The sequence below is a fragment of the Podarcis liolepis genome, assembly GCF_965112155.1.
Source record: "Podarcis liolepis genome assembly, chromosome: 10".
Lineage (NCBI taxonomy): Eukaryota > Metazoa > Chordata > Lepidosauria > Squamata > Lacertidae > Podarcis > Podarcis liolepis.
In genome coordinates, this window is record NC_139562.1 from 29918833 (window position 1) to 29945219 (window position 26387).

The 26387-nt window shown below is 41.0% G+C and overlaps 2 protein-coding genes and 1 long non-coding RNA gene across 8 annotated transcripts in view; 1 reads left to right on the forward strand and 2 right to left on the reverse strand.

The window, feature by feature from the left end:
• DMC1 (DNA meiotic recombinase 1) overlaps window positions 1-624 on the reverse strand; it is a 14862-nt gene extending 14238 nt beyond the window's left edge. For 2 of the 5 annotated variants that reach the window (XM_083462379.1, XM_083462382.1), the window contains exon 1: window positions 316-530. The gene's annotated coding sequence lies outside the window, so the exon portion shown is untranslated. The other 3 variants (XM_083462386.1, XM_083462387.1, XM_083462385.1) reach the window with 3 other exon arrangements.
• Window positions 1-5948, forward strand: part of LOC310687392 — a 6883-nt gene extending 935 nt beyond the window's left edge. Inside the window, exon 2 of the long non-coding RNA XR_014516403.1 lies at window positions 5030-5948. This is a non-coding gene — a long non-coding RNA (uncharacterized lncRNA). The remainder of the gene's footprint in view (window positions 1-5029) is intronic.
• FAM227A (family with sequence similarity 227 member A) lies at window positions 897-26377 on the reverse strand. Of its 2 annotated transcripts, XM_083462343.1 has the most exons (17): window positions 26082-26211; window positions 25064-25129; window positions 24345-24482; window positions 22166-22251; window positions 21554-21623; window positions 19567-19631; window positions 18277-18423; window positions 16444-16545; window positions 15070-15174; window positions 14393-14516; window positions 13349-13456; window positions 11217-11287; window positions 10133-10205; window positions 9051-9169; window positions 7131-7288; window positions 4704-4853; window positions 897-3791 (listed from the first exon to the last, which is right to left on the reverse strand). In XM_083462343.1, the coding sequence occupies exons 3-17, from the start codon at window positions 24463-24465 to the stop codon at window positions 3668-3670; spliced, it is 1623 nt and encodes a 540-aa protein (XP_083318469.1). In that variant the 5' UTR covers window positions 24466-24482; window positions 25064-25129; window positions 26082-26211; the 3' UTR covers window positions 897-3667. The 2 variants fall into 2 exon arrangements, with proteins under 2 accessions (XP_083318469.1, XP_083318468.1); XM_083462342.1 differs by lacking the exon at window positions 25064-25129 and having other exon boundaries at window positions 26082-26377.
• Between the last annotated feature and the right edge of the window lie 10 nt (window positions 26378-26387).

Genomic DNA, 26387 nt, shown 5'->3' on the forward strand with positions numbered 1-26387 from the left:
CTCAAAGATGACAAATGCTTCAATCCTATCCACATTTACACCAGAAGAAGAATATAGATGTTGTATCTACAGGGGTTGCTAGATCTCCTGAGGAAACCTTGGAGCAAAGTTGCAGGCATTTTGACAGATCAAGGGCACAGCCTGGCGGTGCTTAGAGGGGCTATGCGGTGTCAATGGAAGAGCCCTGGTGGATTGGACTAAAGACCTAGACACCATCCTGTCTCTCACAGCGACTAAACCTGATGCTTTCGGGAAGTTCGGCATATACCCATTGTGACTTGTAGCCACTGAGAACATATCCTCCATTTCACCTACTAGGGCAGCGTGCAGATGGGTTTGGAGCCACAGTCTGAAGGATGTGGCGCTAGCAGTAAAATGGCTCCCAAGACAGAAAACAGCCTGTCCCCTTGGCCTCAGTTTTTATGTATTTTCTCCAGAGAACCTGAGGAGGCAGATATCCAGAAAACTACCAGATATCCTGTCCAACTACACCGAGCCTCCTTCTCACTATGTATTAAGTGCCCAGGCCACCCCTCAGTCTCACCCAAGAACAGTAGCTGCAAGTCTAACTATGGGTTTAAATCAGGAATAGACAAACTCGGCCCTCCAGATGTTTTGGGACTACAACTCCCATCATCACTAGCTAACAGGACCAGTGGTCAGGGACGATGGAAGTTGTAGTCCCAAAACATCTGGAGGGCTGAGTTTGCCTATGCCTGGTTTAAATCATGTTCAGTGCAGCCATCAGCCAGTCCAAAAGGGGGGGGGGAGATATATCTTAAAAGAAAAATGGCCTGTAATGTTGAGATCCTGACTGGTTCACAGCCCAGCAATGAGTAGGGACATTAAAGAGTGAGGGAGCTGGATGGAGGAGAGAGCAATGAGGAAAGCCAACAAAGATTAGCAGGGGTTTTTTTTATTGCAATCTTTAACTGTACATGGATTAGGAGAAGCAAACAAATCAAACACATTCTCAGGAAACAAAGCAAACCTATGTAAGAACGTATCAAAGAGACAAATGTATGAATGCACCAGTTGGTTGTGCTATTGGGCCATGCTTTGGCAACATGTTCACACTTGCAGGCTTCTGTCTGGCTATACCAGAGTAATAAGAATTTGGCCTCTACCATCTGCAAAGAGGATCAGGCCCATGAATTCTTATCTTACACTTTGAATTTGGTATGAATTTGGTACATGGCAAGTCTGGAGAGAGAGAGAGATTCTGCTACATATCCTTTAAAATTATTAAAATTCTTAGGAAGGGAAAAGGCAGCACAGAAAGGATTAGGCCGCTTAGAATCATATAAACACAGAATCTGAAAGCATTTTATTTACTTTCAACATTTATATGCTACCTTTTGGGAACAGGGCAGCAAACGATAAGTTAAAACAGTAACTAAAATACGATCAAAACAAAGCACACATCAAAACTACCAGTAAAATACACCATCAGCGCAAGCAACTTCAGCATCATGTTAATAAAAATCATACTTTTAAAAGCCTGCCAACCGAGAGTGTTGGCCAGTAGCCAGAAAATGAGCAGTAATTGGGCCAGGCTAACTGGTTGAGAAATGTTGTCTACTATCTAGACACCACTACAGAAAAGGGCCCATTCATTGTATCCTTCTGTCACACATCAGACTGCAAGGGGATATGGAGCAGCAGCTTCATAGGTGATGTTAAAGGACAAACAGATTCATAGTACTTCTTATGGGACATGTACAAGACGTTTAACATGTTTGCTCACATATGGGAGCCATATATGGCCACTGTCACCATTCACACTCCCAATGGAAACTTTATTATGGGACAGAACAATACTTATTTACTAAAAACAGAGGGGCCAGCTCTTTGCTCAAATTCATTGGGATTGATGGGATGTGATTCTTTTCAGTGATGAGGGAAAGGTATTCTGTACATGCTTAGAGACACAATTTTAAAACTATTTCATATGCACCTTGACTATATCCCAGTACTTAAATCTATGGTTCAGAAATGCAGGAGTACAAACATAGCCTTACTCTCCAGTTCACACTGTTGAACGTGGCTATTGCAAGAGGATTGGCAGTTGTAACTTCAAATATTTGGAGATGGGTACCTTCTTCTCAGTCCATGCAAAACAGCATGAAATCTGGCAAACTGCCTTTTTTTGGTTCAGAATTAAGAAATTGGCAGGTGATGTTTTTATGGACATTGCTACATGTCTGGGTATTTTATATAAGACCACTACACTAAAAGATTTCTTCTTCCAAAGACAGAAAATGTTAACTTGGGCACGTTTTTTGCAAACTGATTGTAAAAAAAAGAAAGAAAAAAGAATTCTAGTAGGATTGCTCATGTAATCCTCTAACTCCTTTTATTGCTGGGATTATAAAATGTGAAAAGGTAAACTTGTGCTAGATAGAACTGATGTCCTGTTACAATTTCTTTCCTAGATCACTATGTCTCAGGGAAACTAAATTTGATATATTCTTCATAGATTTGTAATAATGAAACACAGGTACTCCATAGATATATCACAGTACTTTTATGGGCATAAAATACTAAATGCTGCATCCCTGAGACCACCAACACTGAAGACCAGCACATTCAGTTCAATGGGCTGCAGGGTAAGATGTTAAGTAGAGAAAGATCATACTGCCTTGTGTTACAGCACTGATTAAGGAGCCTTTGAAATCATTGAAAAGGGTAGTCAATTCTGATTTTAAACAAATATTGTCAAACACAAGTTCAGACCTTTGAAGTGTACTAAATTAGTGTTTCTGTGCATTGTGTTCAGAATAACTGCATGAAATATGTACTGACAGTTGTAATGCACTGTTGAAGTAATGTAAATGACTGAGTTGTGTTAAATATATGGTTATTGCAAAAAGCCATTATTTCAGTACATAATGGTAGATTTTCAAAAGCAATGTAGGTTGGGATTTTTAACATTTCAAAATGCTGCCCCTTAAAGGTAAATATTACAATTTGCTTTTCATGAAAACAGAAAATAAGGTGAAGAGAAAACACATATGCTTAAATATAGCTTTCCAAGTAAGGTATGCTAAGATCTAGAAGATGTATAGAGATCTAGGCAGCAAAAATAAAATTTCTAAAGACAGCTTCCAGGTGCCTCTAAACCAGGCATGGGTAACCTGTGATTTTTCAGAGGTTGCTGGATTCCAGTTTTCATAAACCCCAGCTGGTGTGGCTAATGATCAGAGATGATGACAGTTGTAATCTAGCAACATACATACCCCTGCTTTATACTTAATCTGTCTAGCCTAGGATATATCTGAGCCCTGTTTTTAAGTCCCGTTCATAGTCAATATATTATTGAAATGGACACAGCCAAACAGTGGTATAAAAATGAGAACCCCCTCTTAAAAGAATTCAACATAAATGACATGCCTGAATTAATGAAGGAAACTCCCTCTCAGCCAGTGCTCACCTTACTCCTGTAATGCAGTAATACACAATTGCTTCTAATCAGAAATGCTTTTGTACATCTCTTTGCACCAAATCTAGGTTAATTTCCTTTAAACATTCTTTTTATAAAGCAGATAGTAACAATGTTTATAGAAGAGCTTCTCCCAAATAGATTCAATTTGAACTTAAGTCTCATTCATTTCAAAAAGAGAAAACTAAATTTATTGTTAGGGCCACGTGTAAGTTAACAAGTCAGTTAGTTGAAAGTGACTTTTGGGGTGCGGCATATAAACTTGTCTGAAGAACTCAGTCCCTCTGGGCAAGAAAACAACTCTTTCTGCTTTTGGGCCTGCTTTTTCATCTCTTCCAGCATCTCTTGCCTATGGTGACAAGGGAAAAAGTGTAATTAATTATGCTTGAAATTAATTTAAAGAAAAAGCCATTAAATTTAAGGAAGGTGAAGAGAAACCTTGCAATACATTGCAGAAAATTAGGGCTACTTTCACAATGGTCATTTACTGTGAAATAGCCACACTCTGATTACTCATTTTTTATAAGGCATCTGCACATCATGAATAAAACACAAGGACAGACAACCACGCTGAGAGGGACATAGTCTTGCTGAAGTTTATCCTTAAATATGCCTAAATGAGCCCTCCATCATAAACAGGGAAAGCACACAACTTCAATTTTTTAAAAAAAGTTTATGCAATTGTGCAGGGAGAGTTGTTCTGCTCACGAGGGATTATCACAAGTAAAACATTTAATTTTAAATGCTGGGAAAATGACAAGTCCATGCAATAGAAGTACAAAACTGAGAGGCAGTATGTGGACTGGTACAATAAATGCACAAGTTTAACTGTACACTACAGTATAAGGCAACATAGCAAAATTACAAGGATGTCTAAAACAAGAAAGGAGTTTCTGATTAAACAGCAGGAAGAACTTTCTGATAATAAGAGCTGTTCAACATTGGAATGATCTCCCTCGGGAAGCCGTGGACTATCCTTAACTGGAGGTTTTTAAGCAGAGGTTTAATGGCCATCTATTATGGATAATTTAGTTGAGATTCCTGCATTGCAGGGAGTTGGACTAGATGACCCTTCGGGTCCCTTCCAATGCTACAATTCTAAGCTATCTGAACTGTCATGACAGTTCTTAGTGTTAGAAAAAACAGCAACCACGCATTGGCTATGCATACAGCTGATCGTGGAAAGGCCCTTAGACAGTCCAGCCTCCTTCATGTTGAGATTGTAATGTATAAAGCTGTACTTAACAAGCTCTTTAAATACCTGAAAACCAACAGGTTATACTTGCTCAGTTGATCAAATTTCCTCATTTCTCTCCGGTGTCTCCGATAAGTCTTCATGAAATCCTTGTGCCTCCGGCGGAGGCTCTGAAAACTTTGCTTGATCACTTCTGCATATGTCTGGGCAGAATCCGTGATTTCAGAAGTAAAGGAAAATTTTAATCCGATTGCTTACCTCAAGCATACCAAAGAGAACATGTACTGAGCTTTTGGGGGGCGGGGTGGGGTGAGGGGAAGCATATTCTGTAATTATCTGGGAATAAAACTCAGTCAATGGCAACTCTATGGATATGCAAAACTATTTTTCAGAAATCTGTTACACCAGTTGAGATGGACATCAGTAGCAGCTTGGGGGAGGAAGCACCAATCTGCAAAGGACCCTTAACATCTGGCTACTTAAGCAGCCATTTCCAGGCCAGGGTTATTTCCTCCAAGACCTGTTGTGCGATGCAGAAATTCATCCGCTTTGGGGCATCCAAAGACTGGAAGGTGAGGGAGGCCTTTGCCTCACCTGTAATTCTTGCATCTACCACCAGGAGCCAAGGAACTAAGTAGATATCAAAATCAGCCAGGGTGAGGAAACCCTGCCCCGTGAGTGGGACTCTAATATCCAAATTGTTTTTGTACAGCATTTTAGCAATATTGTACACTCTCCCAAGGACTTTGGTTAGTAGGCAGGGTATAAATATTTCAACTACACAGATGTAAATATATTGAAATAAATGGGCTTAAGCATGCATAACTGCGCTGGATAGGGGCCATTATCTTTAAATATGGATCTAAAGTAGACTGAAGGTTCAGAGTAGGCTTTTATAAGAGCCCAAGACCACTAATACCGAGTCAAGAACTGCATGCACTCCTACCTTCTGCATTACAGTGGTAGAAACAGCCCCATGGTGTTTCTGGGAATGCAATTTTGCTTGAGTGGACCATGAAATGGCCAATGAAAGTCAATGGCTGCAATCCAGTGAAACTAAAAGGTATACACATGTGTTCCTTTTGTGCTCTTTATAACCCAGAAGTCCTCAGCCCTAGTAAATGATAAACTGATTTATAATCAGAATTTAAAACTTAAGTTTGATCCTTCTGCAGCACAGGTTGGTCATTTAATCACAAAAGACAAAAAAATATTGGGAGTGTGAACATGTCTTCCATACAGGGAACTAATTTGCAGACAGAGATGTTGCATCTTTAACTATAACATATTAAAACCAGCTCCTAAATCATTCTCTAGCCGTGCTTTTTTTGTCTCTGCTGACTAAATTGTTGCCCTCTACTCTAAGAAGCAGAACTATTTTATGTCTGCTTTAATTACATTTTAATGGTTGACTTTTCTATATTTTTAATTTGTTCTATTTTATCTGTGTAAGTCCCCTTGAGTGGGGACTTTTTCCCAGACTGGGAAAAACTATTACTACTACTACTACTACTACCACCACCACTTTCAGGGAACCCTTTCTGTATTGAATTGTCTCCCAAGAATGGATGGGGGAGAAATTTGATTCAGGTTTGCATTTAAAGGTGACTCTTATCAAATTTGCGCTTTTCAAAACACTATGAGAACAAGAACACAACCATGTTTCAGAATTAGCACTTATCCAATTTCACAATGCAGTTCTCCAACCAAGTCACATGTTTACGAAAATGCATATATTAGGTCAAAATGTGCATTAAAATGAACATATTAGTGAAAATAACACAAAAATGCTTTAGGAGAAATTGCTTGCAAAAATGTGCACAATAGTCAAAATTACACGGAAAAGGTATTTATTAGGACAAATTCACAATAAATTGCCAAATAATTCTCATAAGGATTTTTTTAAAAAATCACAAATTCCTGCAGAAATACTGCGAACTGAATTTAATGTTGGAAAAATGAGAAACTGAGAGAAGCAAAATTGACAGATCCTTCCCTGCATCTAAGAATTGATTTAGGGCACAAGGTTTCAGCTAGGCTTATCTGGCCTAACCTGTCAGATACTGAGAGCACATCCAGTATTTCACTACTGTTCTGCATTATTTCACAGAGAGATCAGGAACAATGAGCAAACTGTTATTCAAGTTTGTCTTCCCTCATGATCATCTCATTCAAGAATTCCTGACAGAGGTTCAGAGGAACTGCATGGTTCCCAGAACATAGTCAAAAATTACTTTTGTATATTTAAATTGACACTACACCCCTTGACACCCGGGACTCTTTGATGTGGCTTAGCTTAAACTGTTAAGTGTGGACATTTTTAAAAACAACAACCCTAATGCTCTATTGTCCTAATAATAAGCTATGAACTCATCAACATACTGCATAATGCACTGTACATAAGTAATTCTGAACTGGTGAATCATGAACAAAAACGTAGCTATATAAAAGAATTTCCCATCCTCGTTTCCCTTGAACAGTTCATAAGGATATGGTATTGGCTTGCAGATTGCCCTCCTGCTTAAAAATATGTCACATCCTGCCTTTGATACAGCATTCCGCTTCTGAAGAAAGTGCTGAATTAGTGGGCAGTGACCATGAATATTCAGGTGGTGCCAGGTGTACTCAGGACCAGAACTGGCTGGGTGTGACTAGAAGATAAATGAGGACAGTGGTTACTTCTATCACACTCAGATTTCTGGATGTAGTAGCATCTTACAACTGTAATTGTTTCCATCCAGAGTGAATGATCACAGAACTTTGATAATACATTCAAACTGTCCGCAACAACCACTGCTAACACCTTGTTAATAGCTTCTCAAAGTCTTCCTGAATTTTGATGGAGAACATTCTCCAAACGTTCCCCAGCTACCATTTGATATTCAATCATTTTGAATCCAATAATTCGACATCCAATAATTTTGCAGCAGCTGTTAACATTTCATGGCAAAAGGCATGTAGTATTCAACATTTGGTAATAGCTGGCAGCTATTCATTCTATTTCACTTTACATGCAACAGAATTCAGTATACTTTATGTAGATGCATTTGTTCCTTTCACCTATCAAGGGACGTAACAAATCAAAAGCAGTAAAATTTCACGTTTATGTTGCATTTCAGGTCAGAAACCTTGAATTGTTGCATCCAATTTTCACAATAAAAACCAAAGGGGAAGATTTAAAATATATTTTGAATGTCAATTGTTTTACAAATATACATCATTCTTCTAGATCTAGAAGATACATTATTGTATCCCTGATCTTTGATTTCCTACAGATTGTTCATTGGCACAATAATGCAGCAACCTCACCTTTACAGTTTGCTATATTTAATATCCTAATGTGAGCCCCTCAATAATGGGAAGGGTTGTCTCATGGCTGAGCAGGGCTTGCAGATGCTTTTTGCATGGATTCACGTTTTCTGTGGTTCCGCTAGCATTTTTCAAAACTTGCCCTTCTGGAGGTTACACAGGCTTTCTGCATGGGTGATGCCTTGTGGTCAGCCTGGCTGTGGCCCCTTATACTTCCATGTGGGTAGTTTTCAAGTGTGAATCAGCTCACAGATAATCTGGGACTGCTCTCTGATTGACATAACTGCTCATTCAAGATGCTTCTTTTCTGTTTCACTCCTGATTTTTGTGTCTCTCAAAATAATCATCCTCATTAAGCTTGTATCCTTTAAGGTGCTGGTTTTAACCTTCAAAACTCTATACGGCCTAGGACCCTCGTACTTACGGGACCGCCTCTCCTAGTATGCCCCGCAGAAGACCTTATGTAAATAACAACACCTTGGAGGTCCCAGGCCTCAAGGAGGTTAGACTGCCTTCGACCAGAGCCACAGCCTTTTCGGCACTGGCCCCAGCCTGGTGGAATGCTCTGTCACAAGAGACCAGGGCCCTGAGGATCTGACATCTTTCTGCAGGGCCTGTAAGATGGAGCTATTCCACCATGCCTTTGGTCAGGGCCCAGTCTGACCCCCTCTCCTTCTATAAGATCCTTTTATAAGACCCTGCATGTAAGTGGTCTCCGAAACTCTTCCCAATGTCCCAATAAGGCCAGCACAAATAGTTGGGCCTAGCAAGCACTTAATGTTCCCAACCCTTATAGTTATAATTCGTGGGTTGCCATCTGATTTTATTCTGACCTTAGCTTGATTCTAAGTTGTATTTTAATTGATTGTTTGATTCTATGTTTTTAACGTATTATATATTCTGATGTTAGCCGCCCTGAGCCAGGTCCTGACCGGGGAGGGTGTGGTATAAATAAAATTATTATTATTATTATCCTAGCTGAATAAACTTTCTTTTCTGTATTGAATTCAAAGGACATCTGTATAAGCAGTAGGGATATGTTACTATCTTATCCTCAAGTAATTGTGCTATTTTAAAATGTCCCCTCTACATGAATTACATTACCTCTCGAGGAAGCAAAGCAATCTTCAGTTTCTTTTTTGATGAACGTTGATGCTTCTGTGATGAATGCTGCTCATCATCCTCTGTAGTCCTCAAAGAGTGAAAATATAGACTCATTTTTTCTAGGGGTTGGGGGAAGGAGAAAAAGCTTCTCAGTTGTTATGTAAGCTGTCTCTTAATTTAAAAAGAATGACTAACAACAACAACAACTTTTTATTTATACCCCCACCCTTCCTGGCCAAGACCGGGCTCAGGGTGGCTAACACTAAATATAAAATACAATAAAAACATTTTTAAAAAACCAGTTGATTAAAATACAGCTTAAAATGCAGCCTCGTTTTACTGGGAGCCCATACACTTAATATATGAAGAAATGAGAGAACATTCCATGCTTTACCCAAAGGAGAGATTAACAACAACAACAACAACAACAATAATTTATACCCCACCCATCTGGCTGGGTTTCCCCAGCCACTCTGGGCAGCTTCCAACAGAATATTAAAATACAATAACCTATTAAACATTAAAAACTTCCCTAAACAGGGCTGCCTTCAGATGTCTTCTAAAAGTCTGGTACAGTGGTACCTCGGGTTACAGACACTTCAGGTTACAAACTCCGCTAACCCAGAAATAGTACCTCGGGTTAAGAACTTTGCTTCAGGATGAGAACAGAAATTGCGCAGTGGCGGTACAGCAGCAGTGGGAGGCCCCATCAGCTAAAGTGGTACCTCAGGTTAAGAACAGTTTCAGGTTAAGAACGGACCTCCAGAATGAATTAATACTGTAGTTGTTTTTCTCTTTGACATCTGGTGGGAGGGCGTTCCACAGGGCGGGTGCCACTACCGAGAAGGCCCCCTGCCTGGTTCTCTGTAACTTGGCTTCTCGCCGAGTCTGTAACCTGAAGCATATGTAACCTGAGGTACCACTGTAATTCATCTACATCTCTTACTTATGAGTCATGACAACACACGCTTCCATACACTCACTTGGAAAAAGCATGCCACATCAATGCTGTTAGCGTAATGGAGGACTCTAATGTTTACAACAGATCTTGCATACATTTATCAAATTTTTCACGGTATTACCTTCCAAAGGAAACTGCTTTTGAATTTTTTTCCTGGAGACAGACTTCTTGACTTTTTTAATGGCTGTATGCTTCTAGATCACAAGAGAGGAAGAAAAAATTCATACCACATTTATGTTTTTACATATTAAATTTGGGTGGGGAGGAGTAAGTTTGGAGATTTTAAAAAGGAGGAAAGGACTTTAAATATTGGGACATTATTCAGGTAGCATTTTTCATTTCTTTTTAATAGATCAGCGCTCACTCTTATTTACCAAATGCAACACAGCATTGGGAAGAGTTACTGGTACTATTTTCTTAAAATCATTGTACCATGGGGCTTATACACCTTAAGTCATATGAGCAAATGCCTCGATCGATAGGAGCACCAGACTCTTAATCTCAAGGTCGTGGGTTCAAGCCCAAGTAGGGCAAGATTCCTGTTGGATTAGATCAGGGGTCTGCAACCTTTAAGACAAAAAGAGCCACTTGGACCCGTTTCCAAAGAAAAAAAAAACTGGGAGCCGCAAAACTCGTCATTATAAAAACAACTTTTTTGTCACTTTTTTATTATTTCTTTGTTTGACCCCTCAGAATTACTCCTCCTCATAGAAATAAACGTTAAATTAACAAGTTACCTTTTTTTGTGTGTGTGTTCTTCACTCCCCGTCAAAACAGTGACCAGTGTACATGCCCCCTTTCAATGCAGTGACCAGCATACATGCCCCTTACAGTGTAGCGGGCGGGCGGGAAGATGACGTCGGGACGGTGCGTGACTAACGCACGCACCGCCCCCATGTGACGTCACAGCCAGTACAGTGCCCGCCACAGTGGGGAGTGTCGAGGCGCACAATGCGCCTCCTCCCCTCGCTAATATCCGCCCCGGAGCTGCGGCAAAGGTGTAAAAGAGCCACATGCGGCTCCGGAGCCGCGGGTTGCCGACCCCTGGACTAGATGATCCTTGTAGTCACTTCCAGCTGTACAATTCTATGATTCTATGAGTTGATCCTCCACCTACTCTGGTATAATCTTTCGTCTATCTTTAGAACACTTTGCCCGTATTAACAGCCCCTATACTGATGCTTGCAAATGAAATAACCTATTACCTTTCGGAGTGTCAATGGGTGCTTCCGTGTAGTACCAGGTAACGCATAGTTGCTAAAGGAAATATCACAGCCTGTGGAAATCAAAGTTGCTTATTATAAATTATTTCCTTATTACCTATGATTAGGTGAATAGGGAATTTCTCTCTCCGCCTGGGACACAGAACACACTGTCCACAATGCACACTTTATACTTCTTGCATATGCAGTTTGATTCTTTGGGGGATTTCTCAGAATCCTATTGAAATGATGAGGATTCTTCTTATGGAAGGCTATGCTCTACCCCAGTCAGTACATAGCCATCTTCCTTCCTACACCATCAGTTATGAGGCTCATATGGAAGCTGACCCCAAATGGTTCTGAACCAGCCAGGTAGGAGCTGAACAATCATGAACACTTGAATATTTTGCTGATCCAAGGGGGTAAATCCCATCAAAATAGGGAAGTGGATAAAGGCAGTGCTCCCTTCACAGCTGGATGTCAGCTCCTACGAAAGACAGTCCCCTGATCTATTGTACCTGGAACTGAATCTCCTCCTACACCACAAATATACTATATCAGACCTCCTGACATGTTGATTACACAGGGCTGTATCCAATTCTAGAGCCCTACTCAAGTAGCAGAGTTACATGAACACAATGGAACTTTTTCTCCTATGCCCTCCAGCCCGCCCTGCTCAAAATCAGCTCCCGAACATTGTGAGACCCTCCAAAGCAGATCTGCAGAGTGCACAGGTGAAACGAAATTCCCACTGTGCAAGCGGTATTCTGCTTGCCCAGCACTGGAATACATCCCACAATAATGAACCTAAGGAGAGGAAAACCCTCTTTAAAAGCCATTTGCAAATACTGCCTCCAACAGAAAAAAACCAAGAAAGGTTCTTTACAAAACTACGCTTACCCACTATAGTGACTCCATGGCACCACAATCTGTGCTGGTGCAGAAATGGTTAAGAGATTGGAAATGCACAATAGGATCACATACATGTGCAAATATATGCATTCAAACTGCCTACTCCAAGTATGAAACTGCAGAATTTTATCCCTTGCAAATGCTCCATTTTGAATCCAACCCGTTTTCCCCAACTAGAGAAAGGAAGTTCCCAAATTGACAGGCACTTCCTAATTAGGACCACAAGCCAGACATTCCCCACCACTGGCTTAGTGTGTTGGACTAGGATGATCCAGACTCAAATCTTCACTCAGGCATAAGAAAAACCTTGAACCAATGACGGCTTCTCTGCCGAACCTAGTTCACAGGATATGAGAAAATAAGAGGGAGCAGAAAAACCCTGTGTGCTGCCTTGAATTCCTTGGAGAAATAGCAGGATATCATCATCATCATCAACAACAACAACAACAGTGAAACACATACTGGCAACATCTGTAAAAGACGCCAAAGATTAAGAGGCGCTCTCACACATGGCATTGTTACTGTTGGGATACTGCCAGGGAGACAAAGTCCTTCATGGCCCCAAGCCGTCTGCCGGATGATCCATCAATCTCCCGTGGGCACGCAGTATCAGCAATTAGCGACATGAGTTTCTAGAAAATATCTTGCCACATTCTAGAGCTATCAGCAGATAATGCACAGCAAAAGTCGCACTCAGGAGAGCATTATTTACAAATTTTATTCAGCGTTGATCAGAACAAAGAAAGACATGACTGCCTGCATCAGTGTCTCCGACACAGAGAGAAACGAAAGCAAAGACACAAAAGAAACATCCTGTGAAAACAGGAAATACGCAGACTCTGTGACTCACAGCCTGCTCCCTTTTAAGGTGGAACGGAAATATCCTAACAGTTACATGTCTTTCTTACAGCTTCCAGTTATTCTACATGACTTATCAATTTCTCCCAGTTGTCAATACATTATTAAAAAACAAGCAACCAAAAGGCACCCTTCCCCCCACACCCAAAATGCCCTTTTTAAAGCATCCTTAAACAGAAAGTTGAAACTAAATAAATAAAATTGCATACAAAAATGTAAATATTAGGAGAAAGTGACACACATTCTGATGAATTTTCATGTGATTTTTTTAAAAATTTGCAAACTGATGTGGAATTGTAGAGAACTGAACTTAATATCTGAAAAATGAGAAACTGAAATTGAAAGATTTGCTCATCTCGACTTACCAGTCCCTAATTTTCCTTTTCCAGACAGCAAATCTTCTCTTCTGGATCGCTCTGGCTCCAGCTGAGAATAATCCCATTTAGTATAACTCCCTGGTGCATTCAAGCTACCTATATGGGGCGAGAGGGAGGACAGATAGTGAGAAGCAAAAGAATGCACTCGTTATTATCATCTATACACAGTAAATCATAACTTATTGGACAGTGTTATGTATGATTATGTTTTGTGTTGGAAAAAGACAGCCTCCACCCAAGAACTGAGGCATGCCCAATGGGTTCTTGACTTTTTTATGCCTTCATGCCATATTGCAAACTGCTTCTGAAAGATGCCTCACTTTCCAAAACCATTTCCAAAGTAACACGGAGAACGGCTGTTTAACAAATACAATTGCAAATTCCCCCTTGGGCACATATAAGTAGCTTAAACAACATAGAGTTTTATAGCACCTTAAAGACTAACTGGTTTATTATGGCATAAACTTTGATCATCTGATGAACTGAAACCTAATCCACAAAAACATATTCCTCTTAATAAATGTGTTAGTTCTTTTAAGGTACTACAGGACTGCTAGGTGCTTTTGTTACAGCAAACTAACATGGCTCTTCTCTGGAACTTATAACTAGTCAAGTGATTCTTTGGATTCGACTGTAGGGTAAGAGAAGGAAGCCTAAGGACAGCTCAAAAATGTCAAGATGAGACACATTTCTTGACTGAATGTGACTCAAAGAGGGGAAGGGGGTGGCAGCTAACTGGTTATGTTATGTTGAAGGATTGCTAAAAACAGTACTTTTTTCTTTAAAAAAATGTTTAGGGGTACTCTCATTTTGACTCAAGAAAATCACCATTTTATAGTTCAAATCGGGGATAAATAAATACAGTAAATGGACAAAAGTACAAAGATTTACAAAATGTTTAGGGGTATGCGTACCCCTGTGTCCCCCCAGAAAAAAGCACTGCCATAAACATTACTGCATTGTGTGAAACATGGATCTCCAAGCAAAGTCTGCCCAGTTCCCTTCATAAGCAAGGAGAACAGGCTATCTCACCTCGCAGCCACTCGGAGAATATATCGCAGAGCCCAGCCTTGAATTCATGTGTATTGAACCAGGACCTTGAGAAACAGTAGCAGAAGCAGGTGTACACAGCTTGGCTCAGCAGTGAAGGGAAAAGCTAAAACCAAGGCAGGGGAAATCAGAGCTCAAATAAATTGGTTAACTGCAACTGTTAACATGTTAAGTTAATGATGTGATCCACAATCATGCTGTGGGTTTTGAAATACTAAATACCAGGTCAGGTGAGTGATTGTCACTGTCACCACAGTACAGTGGTACCCCTGGTTACGAACTTAAAACGTTCTGGCGGTCCGTTCTTAACCTGAAACTGTTCTTAACCTGAGTTAAGGTACCACTTAAGCTAATGGGGCCCCCTGTTTCCACCACGCCACGGGCGCACAATTTCTGTTCTCATCCTGGGGCAAGGTTCTTAACCCGAGGTACTACTTCCAGGTTAGCGGAGTTTGTAACCTGAAGTGTTTGTAACCTGAGGTGTCTGTAACCCGAGGTACCACTGTACAAGGATAGGGGAAGGTTAAGCCTTCCCAGCGCAATAACAGTAAGCAATATCAGGGTGAAAATTAGTATTCAGAAAATATCTCTCATTGGCACAAATGGGAGTTTCCCTGCTTGAAACTTGATCTCTCTTTATGGATTTTTTTCATACTTACTGTAAGGATGAGTTCCTGACTGGCAACCTTGTGACAGCCCAACAGAATGCGAGAATAATTTTCTGAAATGCGTTCGAACAAACGCCCCTGAATCTCTTGATTCGGCTATTGGGAGAGAAATAAATGTGAGGCGTTTGCAATGAGGCTTCAGAAAGGTAGGATAAACTACAAACCTACACATAGTGAAATGAAAGCTACTTATACATGAGACTGCCTTTGAAAAGCATACAGAAACTTCACCTGGTTCAAAATACAGCTGCCAGACCATTGGCTGGAGTTCACAGTAGGCTTCTGATTTGATATTGGGCACAATACTACGGGCTACTGCAGACATATAGTGTTAACTTGTCTGAGACCCAGGTATCTCTGATAATAAGTGAAACATCAACTCTAAAAGCATTAGCTTTTATCACGATTTGATAATGCTATTATACTGATTTCTGTGTTAAACTGTTTCCTTTGCTAATGTTTTAAAGGTTTCATTGTGATTTTTTTATTTTTATTTGTTGGCTGCTTTGTGAATTCCTGTGATTATAAATAATACTATTATAAAAAATGATAAATAACTTAAAAGAAAGAAATGGCTACATAATGAAGAAAAGCAGGACAGGTGTTGGATTGAAGGATGCTATGTGGCAGTTGTCTAAATATAAGGGCCCCTCCAGACTGGTTTGTGTGGGTGGGTAGGCGGGTTTATTCTGCAAAATGCCATTGATTTAATGCATTTGTGCATTAGTGATGGATTTATACTGGATCATCTACACACCAGTCTGCTTTATTAGCTGTTTGCCAATGCATCTCCAATGTTATTGCGTGATGGCCATCTTGAAGGGTGTTCTTGCACTGCAGTGCAACAAAAGAAGGACAAAAAAAAAAACCAAACAAAAAAACCAGACAGACTAGAAAAGTTACAGGATTTCAGTAGGAAATTATGAGACATGCACTGACTGCAAACGGTATGTCTACCCTGAAACTTAACCAGGCACAAACTGCATTGAAATCAGGACTGTGTATAACTGTCCCGACACAAAAAATCAGGAATGCACAATAAAGAGGATGTCTAAAGCATCCCTGAAAGATGATGCAAGACAGTCAGTGCTTATTTAATGACTTAACGGGCAGGCCATCCCTGTGTGGCACTGAAAGTGAGGCTAGCAAGCAGGTCCAAAGCAGAAGTTACAGGTTTTTTTGTGCCTCTGCAATGCAATAAAAAAAAATCTGGAATGTTCATTTGCAATTGCTGGGCTGGCATTGGGACTAGCATTAGAAGAGGAATGCACTGTCACTGAAGAAGCTGAGCAGCTGCAAATCAGAAACGAAAAATCAGGAGGAAAACTATCTTCCAAGCCCCCAATATTCAGCCCTTATTCTTACATGATACAAGTGCAGAAACTGCCACCAGAAACTGTCCAGCAAAATAGCTTGGATACATGGCGCATCGAGAAACCTTTGCAGCATCTTTGAAGCCCAGCGTGTCTTTAAAGAAATTAAACAGGAATATAATGGTCTTAAATCAAGATTATGGATTTTGATCATACTGCATGTGTTAATTGGCTGAACAATAAATGCATCTCCATGGCCTTGTTAATTGTATCTCTCTTGCTTTTGTGTAATTATTACTGTTGCTTACTTTTACATTTTCATTTCCTCTGACCTCACTCCTCTTCAGTCCTGGCTCCATACTATTGGTACATCCAGACTAGTGTTTATTATGGGATGAGTGCTCCTCATCCTTGCAAGCTATTTTTGTAATGCCCACATAATGTCATAGTCATCAAAAGGCAAGTCTACCCCTGTTCCCAATTTAATCCAAATTTACGCTTTCTATAGAAAATCCAGTAAGTTTTTTTTTTAAAAAAAAGCTGTTGCCAACAATCTGTTTGCAACATCTCAATGACACATTTACATTATTTAACTCCTGTCTGGAAAACCCACATGGTGTGTGTGTGTATGCCTGTCAATTTAGGATTAAATTTCATGCATCTGATGAACTGAATTCCAGTCCATGAAAGCTTATGCCATAATAAATCTGTTAATCTTTAAGGTGCCAAAAGGCTCTTTATGGTCTAAGGAGCATTGTAAGGGGCTGGCCTGAACCTTTGATTTTTTGTACTGGATTATGGCTCTCCTGTATCTTCTCCCCACCCCCTTTTTTTAAATTGTTACTTTGCTTACAGGGTGGCTTTCCCGCTGAAGATCAGCTCAAATATGAATCCATAACGAGTATCAGTACATGCAAATTTTATGCAAATATGTCTGATTGGCTGTGCCCCAGGTCTTTCAAAGGCCTAGAAATGCTCTCGGTGGTCTAGAACAGAGCTTTCCAAACTTTTCATGTTGGTGACACACTTTTGGGACATGCATCATTTCATGACACAGTAATTCAGTTTTACTAGCAAACCAGCGGTTAAACTAACCCCTTTCCAGACCTGGGAGGGGCGCGGGGACTGTTCGCGTGACACACCAACACACTGCAGTCGACACACAAATGTGTCGCGACTCACAGTTTGGAAAGCTCTGGTCTAGAAGTTTCAGACCTTGATTTCACATCCTGGTTTGTTGTCCAAGATTAACTAGAGTTTTCCAGTTGAGATATAATGGGGAAATGTGGTATAAGAAACACTGGATGTTTCAACTGCGCCTTGAGAGAGAATGAAGAATGGAAGGAAGGTAGGAAGCAGGCAGGCACAATGCTCATTCTCCGGCCAATTAACCATGGCTATTATAGCAAGATCATAACTCCTGTACCAGATTATACACTTGGGTCAACTCCAGGTTTAAGGGAGCCCTAGTTAACGTGTCCTTTAGTGAGCTCTGTCCTCTGTCATTGGGCCCTAACTTACCAAGCTGCAGTCGCAGCATTCCAAGCGGTGATAAGCAACTGGATCTAACCACCATTTTAACTGCCTACAATGCCGCAAGGGTGATGCTAGGTTGAGCCACCTGGGGCTGTTCAGAGTGATAGACCAGGAAAACCAACAAAGGGGAGGGCGAGGGAAGTCATCAGATGTGACGCCTTGCCAGGATGCTGTGGCCCTAGCAACCGCCCGAAGATGCCTGGTGCTGACACTGCCCCAGCTATACTATCTTGCGCCAGGTAAATGCACGTCAAAAAAGCATGTACGGCCCTACATTATCAATTCACCCCTACTACCTCCTTCGTCCAGCCTGCTATCAACTTCTGAATGTTTGAGATATGCAGCGTACCTTACCAACTGGTGTTTTACCCTGGGCGCGAATCACCTTCTCCAAAATTTCACTCAGCTCTATTCCATTTGGCAATGGTGTAGGTTTCTCCTTACAGTATCCTGGGTATTGATATAATTCCACAAGTTTATCCTTTTCTGTTACCATCTAGGGGTTAAAAAAACCAATTAATATATGAGAAATCAAGAAGACACTCAGCTCACAATTCAACCCAGTGAGCACACTAATGACAGTCTGTTGACATTCCAAAGTTTCTGGGACTCACCAGAGTACTGACAAAAATCACCTTCATACACAGCAATGGTTAACTATTAACAAATCTAGTGCCATATTCAGCCTTAGCTCCTCCTCCCCACCTAGAATAAGGTACTAATAATATCTTAGTTTATTTCCAGGACTGTGGCGAGTTAAAGGATGTGAAAAAACCTTTGAACATTCAAAAGCACTGTACTGTACAAATGCTAATGACTAGTGTTATATAAATGAAACAATTATTATAGGAGTGTATAATGGATTAAAAAAACCAATTATCTGATTCATCATGAGACCTTCCTAGGCACTTTTGTCACAATGCATCTTGTTAAGTTGTGGGTGAACGTATCAGACGACACAGCGGTTCTTCAAACAGCTCTTGTTTATTCACAAGCCAGGACAGAACTGAACTGAAGGGTTCAGTCAGCCTACTTATATAGAGCTCCAGTACAATGTAACTGTAACAATTTCCTAAAAATATCCAATCACTGAATGTCACTTTCGATCCCTTATTTGCATAACTATCTACAGTATCCCCCTGCTGGCCCAGGGTAAGAACTTCAGTACAGTGGTGCCTCGCAAGACGAAATTAATCCATTCCGCGAGCCTCTTCGTCTATTCGTCTTGCGAAGCAACCCTATTAGCAGCTTAGCTGATTAGCGCTATTAAAGGCTTAGCGGCTATTAAAGGCTTAGTGGCTATTAAAGGCTTAGCGGCTATTAAAGGCTTAGCAGATTAGCGGCTAAAAGGCTATTAAAGGCTTAGCGGCTTAGAAAAGGGGGGGGGGAGCGAAAAAAAATCAGAACACTTGCAAGACGTTTTCGTCTTGCAAAGCAAGCCCATAGGGAAAATCGGCTTGTGAAGCAGCTCAAAAACGGAAAACCCTTTCGTCTAGCGGGTTTTCCGTCTTGCGAGGCATTCGTCTTGCGGGGCACCACTGTACATAACACATCTCATACTTCCTGAGCATTTAGGATTCTGCATCTTTCTAATATGCACAGGAATCAATGACTCCTGATCCCTCACATGCCATCATACCTTTTTCTGAGCTATTTTCTCTGTAGCATGCTTTCCAGACCTCTGCATCACCTTCTGGTCTCTCTCTACATCATAAGAGAAAAAAATGGCCACCCTTAGCACCTGAAGAGCATCTTAGGACGAAATGGACAATTTTTTCGTGGGAATTAGTTAAGTAAAAGCACTGGATTTGGGGTTGTTGTTTGCAGATATTTTTGCTCCACCAGAAAAATGAAGTAGCATATTTTCCCCTTTCCACTGCACTCCACCACATGCCTGTGCCAGTTATTAATGGTATTATAGTAGGTAGCAAATGGATTCCAAGGAAAGGGAGGTTTGTTATTTGTCAGTGGTTTGCATGGGTACCCAGAATGAAGTGAGCCCATACAGATGACCAGGAGCCAGAGTGGTATAGTGGACAGCATGCTGAACCAATGCTTGTTACTGAGAAACGTGGTTAAATTGGAACTCTAAACAGGCCTTAAGACTAAGTATATTCATTAGGGTTTTGCACTGAGCAAAGAGCATAACACTAACATAAGTAATCAGAGAAAACTCAAATTGAATGAATCATTTATTGAGGGGGGTTCCCAAAGCTTCCCACCAAAGTTCCCCAAGTGGCCTACCATAAAGGGTAATTTCCCTGCAGTGACCAGTATTATGCTTGTAATCGCTTAATGAACTCCCCAGTGCCTAGTTCAAAGCCCTGATTTGACCATAAATTATCCTCTGCAAGTAACAGCTTCCCTCCAGTAAGCATCCTCTTCCCTAATTAAATTCAGCACCTTCTTTTGTATTTTCCAATATATCTAAGCTCAGTCCATACCAGGAACACTTTCTTAAATGTACTTTGACTGGCTAAGATGCTCAACTGATTCTACTGCAACTATGCCCTTGGGAAACCTACCGTATTTTTCGTCCCATAGGACACTCCGTCCCATAGGACGCACCTAGTTTTTTTGGTGGGAAATAAAGGGAAATTTTTTTCCCTTTATTTCCCCCCCAAAACCAGGTCAGGGAAGCCGAACCAGGTCGAGGAACAGTGGGATGGCGGCGCTGCGCCTCCCTTCTGTCCCCCGAGCTTGTAGGGCTGGCCGATGTCTGCCCGGCGCGCGGGGCGCTCTGCTTCAGGGTGCCCCGCGCGCCGGGCGGCAGGCTGCTATCTGCAGTGTGGGGAGCCCTGCGGGGGACTCCTGCAGGGCTCCCCATGCTGTGGATGTCTGCCTGGCGCGAGGGGCGCTCTGCTTCAGAGCGCCTCTCGCGCCGGGCGGCAGGCTGCTATCCGCAGCCTAGACAGCCCTGCGGGACCTCCCGCAGGGCTGCCTAGGCTGCGGATGTCTTCCTGAAGCCTAGAGAGCAAGAGGGGTCGGTACGCACCGACCCCTCTTGCTCTCCAAGCTTCAGCGAAAGCCTGCATTCGCCCCATAGGACGCACCCAGATTTCCCCTTCATTTTTAGAGGGGAAAAAGTGCGTCCTATAGGGCGAAAAATACAGTAATTGTTGCGACTCATGACCTGTTTTTGTTATTACTAAATCTTATCCATGTCTGTCCCTGGACATCAGGGGGGAAAACCCTTTACAAATTCAGGCTAACGCTCACTGATAATTTTTCCCTCTATAACCAGACTCTTCTCACACACCCAAGTTGTTCAGTATTTTGGGACACAAAAAGAGAATAAAATGGTGATGGCAGTGTGGAGCCGAATAGCCATGTATTCCAAGCTCAGTGCCTTGGAGAAAGAGTAAGACAAAACAGTAATATTTATCTCCCTCTCTAATCCTTCCTTAGGGCAGAGATTATGGAAGGTCCCTATTTAACCACGCAACAACTTGGCCATCGGTGGTTTATTGCCAAGAGTTCTCAACCGCTGTTAGCACAAATCATGGTTTGGCATATCTGAACTACAGGACAAAATACAAATTTACTCGAATAAATATGTTCTAACAATAACATCATTTTTAAGGGGTTAGAGCCTCCATTTCATATTTGGTAGTATTAATGCATACCTTTCGCCCTAAGTGGTCTCGATACTTTTCTGGATGTCTTGTGTCTCTTGAGCCCCATTTCCCCAATCACCTTCAATGAGAAAAATAATGAAAAGGGTGGTTAGGCACTAACTTCCTACAAGGTCCTGGAATTTACCTTCTTTGTATTAAATAAGAGAGGCATTATTAAGTCCCTCACTATCTTGTAGTTCTTTTAACACTGAGTTTCAGTTAAAACCAGAACATTCTTCAGGAACCTAAGAAATGTATTTGAAATTAGGATTAGAAATGTGAGTAAAATAAAATATTTGACAACTAGAAGATCTTGTCAATAAATATATGTGCATGAAAAATACGGGGATTCAAAAACTTGCAATATTTAGGCCTAGCTGGTGCGATAGCTTCATTGCACCTGATGTATCCTATTCTAGGGTTCAACACAGTTATATTAGTGTTGATCTAGGACTTCACCTCAGTTTTAAAAAACAACAACAGCAGCAACTGATTTTCAGTTTGTCATCAAAAAGGCTAAGAAATATACTTTGACCAAGCATCTATTATTTAGAAGCAGCAGCAGCAGAAAAACACAGCGGGATTCCTTGTATAAAGCGCTGATAAGATTTCTTTACTCACTCCTTCACTACTGTCATATCTTTTCAGACCCAGTTCTAAGTGAGAAATTTTCTGGTTCACTTGTCCTATGCTGCCAATGACGTACGCTAACAGATATTTGTTAAGGAATATTTTGAAAACCTTCAAAGCATATGCAAAATTCTTCATCCTCCTTTTTGTTAAACCTCCTATTACCATCACTTAAATGCTGTATTTCCTTTATAAACTGTTACACACCACCCCGATCTCCCTGAGTGGTGTGAAATTCCAGGGGTTGCAGACATGCTTACTAGGGTCTGTATTACCTTTTGAGGCACAACAGAGACTGTGGTGTCTTTATGATATATGGTTTTATTACACATATACAACCTGGACCTAGATGGAGCGACTGAAGGGCATTCACATCCTATGAGGGTCTGACTTCCCCTTTAAGTGCAGCATTGGTTTCAAAGGACAGCCACCTTCTGTGATTCTTAATTCCAGCTTGTTATCCCCAACTCACATGGAGTCCTGCCCCTCCTCCTTCTTGCTGCTAATTGACTCAAAGGACTCACCACAGTCTACATCATTCAAAGTTGAAACCCTAATTCTAGCCTACTAGCACTCAACAAAGAAGCCCGGCTCCTGCTTGCCTGGCAGTCTTGACCTCTGATGGTTTCTTTGATGGTCCATGACTGGCCTGTGTCCTCTGCTAATGGCCCATCTAGCTAGCTCTGCAAAGCTGGCTTAGCTCCTTAGCATAGCTAAATCTAGGAGATTTCCATGTTTGCCAAAATTTAATCAAATCTTGATTAATTCTAACTTTTACTACATCCATGAATTATTGGGAGGATCTGGCACACCGGAATTTAGGGGAACCTGGCCCTCCACAAACCAGCAACTCTGGGAGCTTCCAACATATATAAAAACATAACAAAACATTAAACATTAATGAACTTCCCTGTACAGGGGTACCTTCAGATGTCTTCTAAAGGAATGTTGCTACTGCTCGGGCAGAGCATGAAGGTGGAGCACAACTTTTTTGTTGTTGTTTAGTCGTTTAGTCGTGTCCGACTCATTGTGACCCCATGGACCAGAGCACGCCAGGCACTCCTGTCTTCCACTGCCTCCCGCAGTTTGGTCAAACTCATGCTGGTAGCTTCTAAAACACTATCCAACCATCTTGTCCTCTGTTGTCCCCTTCTCCTTGTGCCCTCCATCTTTCCCAGCATCAGAGTATTTTCCAGGGAGTCTTCTCTTCTCATGAGGTGACCAAAGTATTGGAGCCTCAGCTTCAGGATCTGTCCTTCCAGTGACCACTCAGGGCTGGTTTCCTTCAGAATGGAGAGGTTTGATCTTCTTGTAGTCCATGGGACTCTCAAGTCTCCTCCAGCACCATAATTCAAAAGCTTCAATTCTTCAGCGATCAGCCTTCTTTATGGTCTAGCTCTCACTTCCATACATCACTACTGGGAAAACCATAGCTTTTACTATACGGACCTTTGTTGGCAAGGTGATGTCTCTACTTTTTAAGATGCTGTCTAGGTTTGTCATTGCTTTTCTCCCAAGAAGCAGGCATCTTTTAATTTCAATATGTTATGTGTATGTTGAGTCAACAAGTGTTCAACTGACTGCCTGATTTTGACCACATGCTGCTTGCTGCCCCACTAGATGCAAGACAAATAATACTATTTCCTTATTTCAACTCACACAATTATCATGTACAACTGATTGCAATTATATTTCTTTTTTTCATGACAAAGTATCTAAGTTTGGGGATGATGACCAGGTTTGTCATACATTAGGAAAATTCCTGACATGTCCTGGTTTTTAGGGTGTAAAAATGGCGTCAGGTGGTGAATTTTGTTGAATGTCAGGGAAAACCCGGATGTATGGCAACATGATGGAAAAAGCAGTGGAAACAGCTCAAAAAGCTTAAAATAACTATTTTTGGTTTAGATTTCCCAAAAAAAGCTCAACAATGTGGGTTTGTTCTCCAAAAAAGTTCCACAACTTTGTGGGTGTCAGGAATTTTACTCTTTGAAATATGGCAACCCCAATGATGACTCAAGATTTCTCCAAACCTCAAAAAAATGAGGTTCAGGTACCGAATAAGTATTACCCAAACAATTGAAATTAAAGCAAAAGTAAAACAGTTATATATGATACAAGCTATATATTTATTTACACATACATTGTTAATTATAGGAACAAAGGATACATCGTGGTTTGTCATCTAATGTGCAACTGACGGTGTCTCTTTTCTTTTCTTGGGTTGCTGATGGCAATATCAAGAATCCCTTTAAAGGGCTTACAAATGATTTAATAGTTACAAACTGCATCTTGAAATTACTAAACCCTAAAAAATAAAGTGGAGACAACACATTTACCGTATATTAAAAACAAGAAGTGTGCATGCACACAAAAGCTCATACCAAGAACTAACTTAGTTGGTCTTTAAGGTGCTACTGGAAGCAATTTTTTTATTTTGACTATGGCAGACCAACACGGCTACCTATCTGTAATTAAAAACACATTTCCCCACAAACTTGCTTACTATTTTGTTCCCAAAGCATGATCACACTTAAATTAACTTTTCCAATTGGCTTGAGCTGATTTAATCTTGAGTGCTATTTTAGGATTCCTCATGTGGAAACCAAAAGGGTTACTTTATAAATATACCGTAACACTTCTGCCCCACTCCCCTCCACCAAATATAGCTTATTAAGAGGAAGAAAGGGTCCCATGGGGAAAATTATCCTAATCTGTTTTACTTAATTTGTAGTAATTACAGCTGCCAACTCAGAGGCAGCAATTTGGAATTCTAGCTATAGTTAGGTATTCCCAGAAGAAATTTCAAGCCTGAAAATCACAACTATTAACTGCATTGTTCTCCACCATACGGAGGGATAGCAAAATATCAGGATTTTATGAAGCTACCAGAATTTTGTTTCTTGTTCTGTCACACACATTCGTTTTCTTGCTAGTGTTACTTTTTCATTCAAACTGTGAAGAGACACATAAAATTGTATTACCTTTGATTATAATTTTTTTCAAGTATAAAAAATGTGTATTTTAGCATTCTGAGGCTGCATTATATACACTTCCTTCCGAGTAAAAATGTGCAAATTCTAATCAGCCTAAAAGTATCATTACACTGGTGTATTCTCTACACAATTTGTCAACTTTATTTCCAAGAAAACATGTCCAATGCTGGAGTGCTTTGCATATCAATGTGCAGCCCGATCCTGCGCATGTTTATCCAGAGGTGAAATGGGTCAGGATAGGGTGGGAGGAAGAGGTTTGTTTGTTTTTTAAGCGTGTGCAGAGGTGCTTAAAAACATAACGGTAAATTCCATGCTAGTGATCACCAGGAAATTAAAACATGAAACTGAAATACCTTAATGACCTTCTAAATATGCCAATGCTGCAGCTGTGCATGGTATAAAATTCTGATTGCCCCATCTCAAAAAGAACACTGTAGAACTGGGAAAGGGGCAGACAAAATAACCAAGGGCTTGGGAGAACCTTTCCTACAAGGAAATGCACGACTATTTCAAAATTAATCAGTAGCAACAGAAAACTGTCGATAAGAAAACTACCAGTTTACACCACATCTGCACCAGGCATTTAAAGCACAATACCACTTTTAACAGTCATGGGTGTTGATATGGCCTAGGCTGAATTAAGAGAAGAACTGTCCACCAGGCATGCAGAGCGTTACTGATGCAGATCTCCCAGATTGGTCGCCAGATTAAGACTGTGAAGAAATTGCGAGCAAAACGAGAGCAACAAAATGAACAATAATAGTCCGTGTATTATGATCTCCCCCGCCTTTCCTTTGGGAAGCTTATAGAGGCTCATCAAAAGACGTTGATGGTCGACGTGAAAAAACGACGTTCCCAACTTATTCGGGTGTTACATAGCATCGCAGTAACACAGGAGCGCCCATACGCACCGGAGTGAAAGGGCAGGAAGAGGCCCCTCCTTGCCCACACAGCTGTGGGACCCTGTTTGTTTCTTCTGGACCCTTAACAAGACCGATACCAGAAGCTGCCCTTGCCCCACCGACTCTACCTCTCGAACCACGACGGAGTCTCTGCCGACCCCGCCCACAACAGGCCCTTTTATGTCCTCCTCCCTGAGCGTTCTTCCGTCACCGTGGCAACTACTCGGAGCAAACTATTTATTTCTTGAACCCTTATGCATCTCTAAAAGGTAGCATTCGATGCCGGCTACGACTGACGAATCTGCGTGTGAGATG

Excerpts from the sequence above, each read along its gene's own strand:
- FAM227A (XM_083462342.1), bottom strand. The coding sequence starts at position 24,465 with ATGCAGTTTGTAACTATTAAATCATTTGTAAGCCCTTTAAAGGGATTC. Across the intron at positions 16,546-18,276 it reads GTAAAACACCAGTTGGTAAG|ACACGCTGGGCTTCAAAGAT; the intron begins GTACGCTGCATA and ends ATTTCTTTAAAG. Across the intron at positions 11,288-13,348 it reads AAAAGGAAAATTAGGGACTG|GCTGTGATATTTCCTTTAGC; the intron begins GTAAGTCGAGAT and ends TGATTTCCACAG.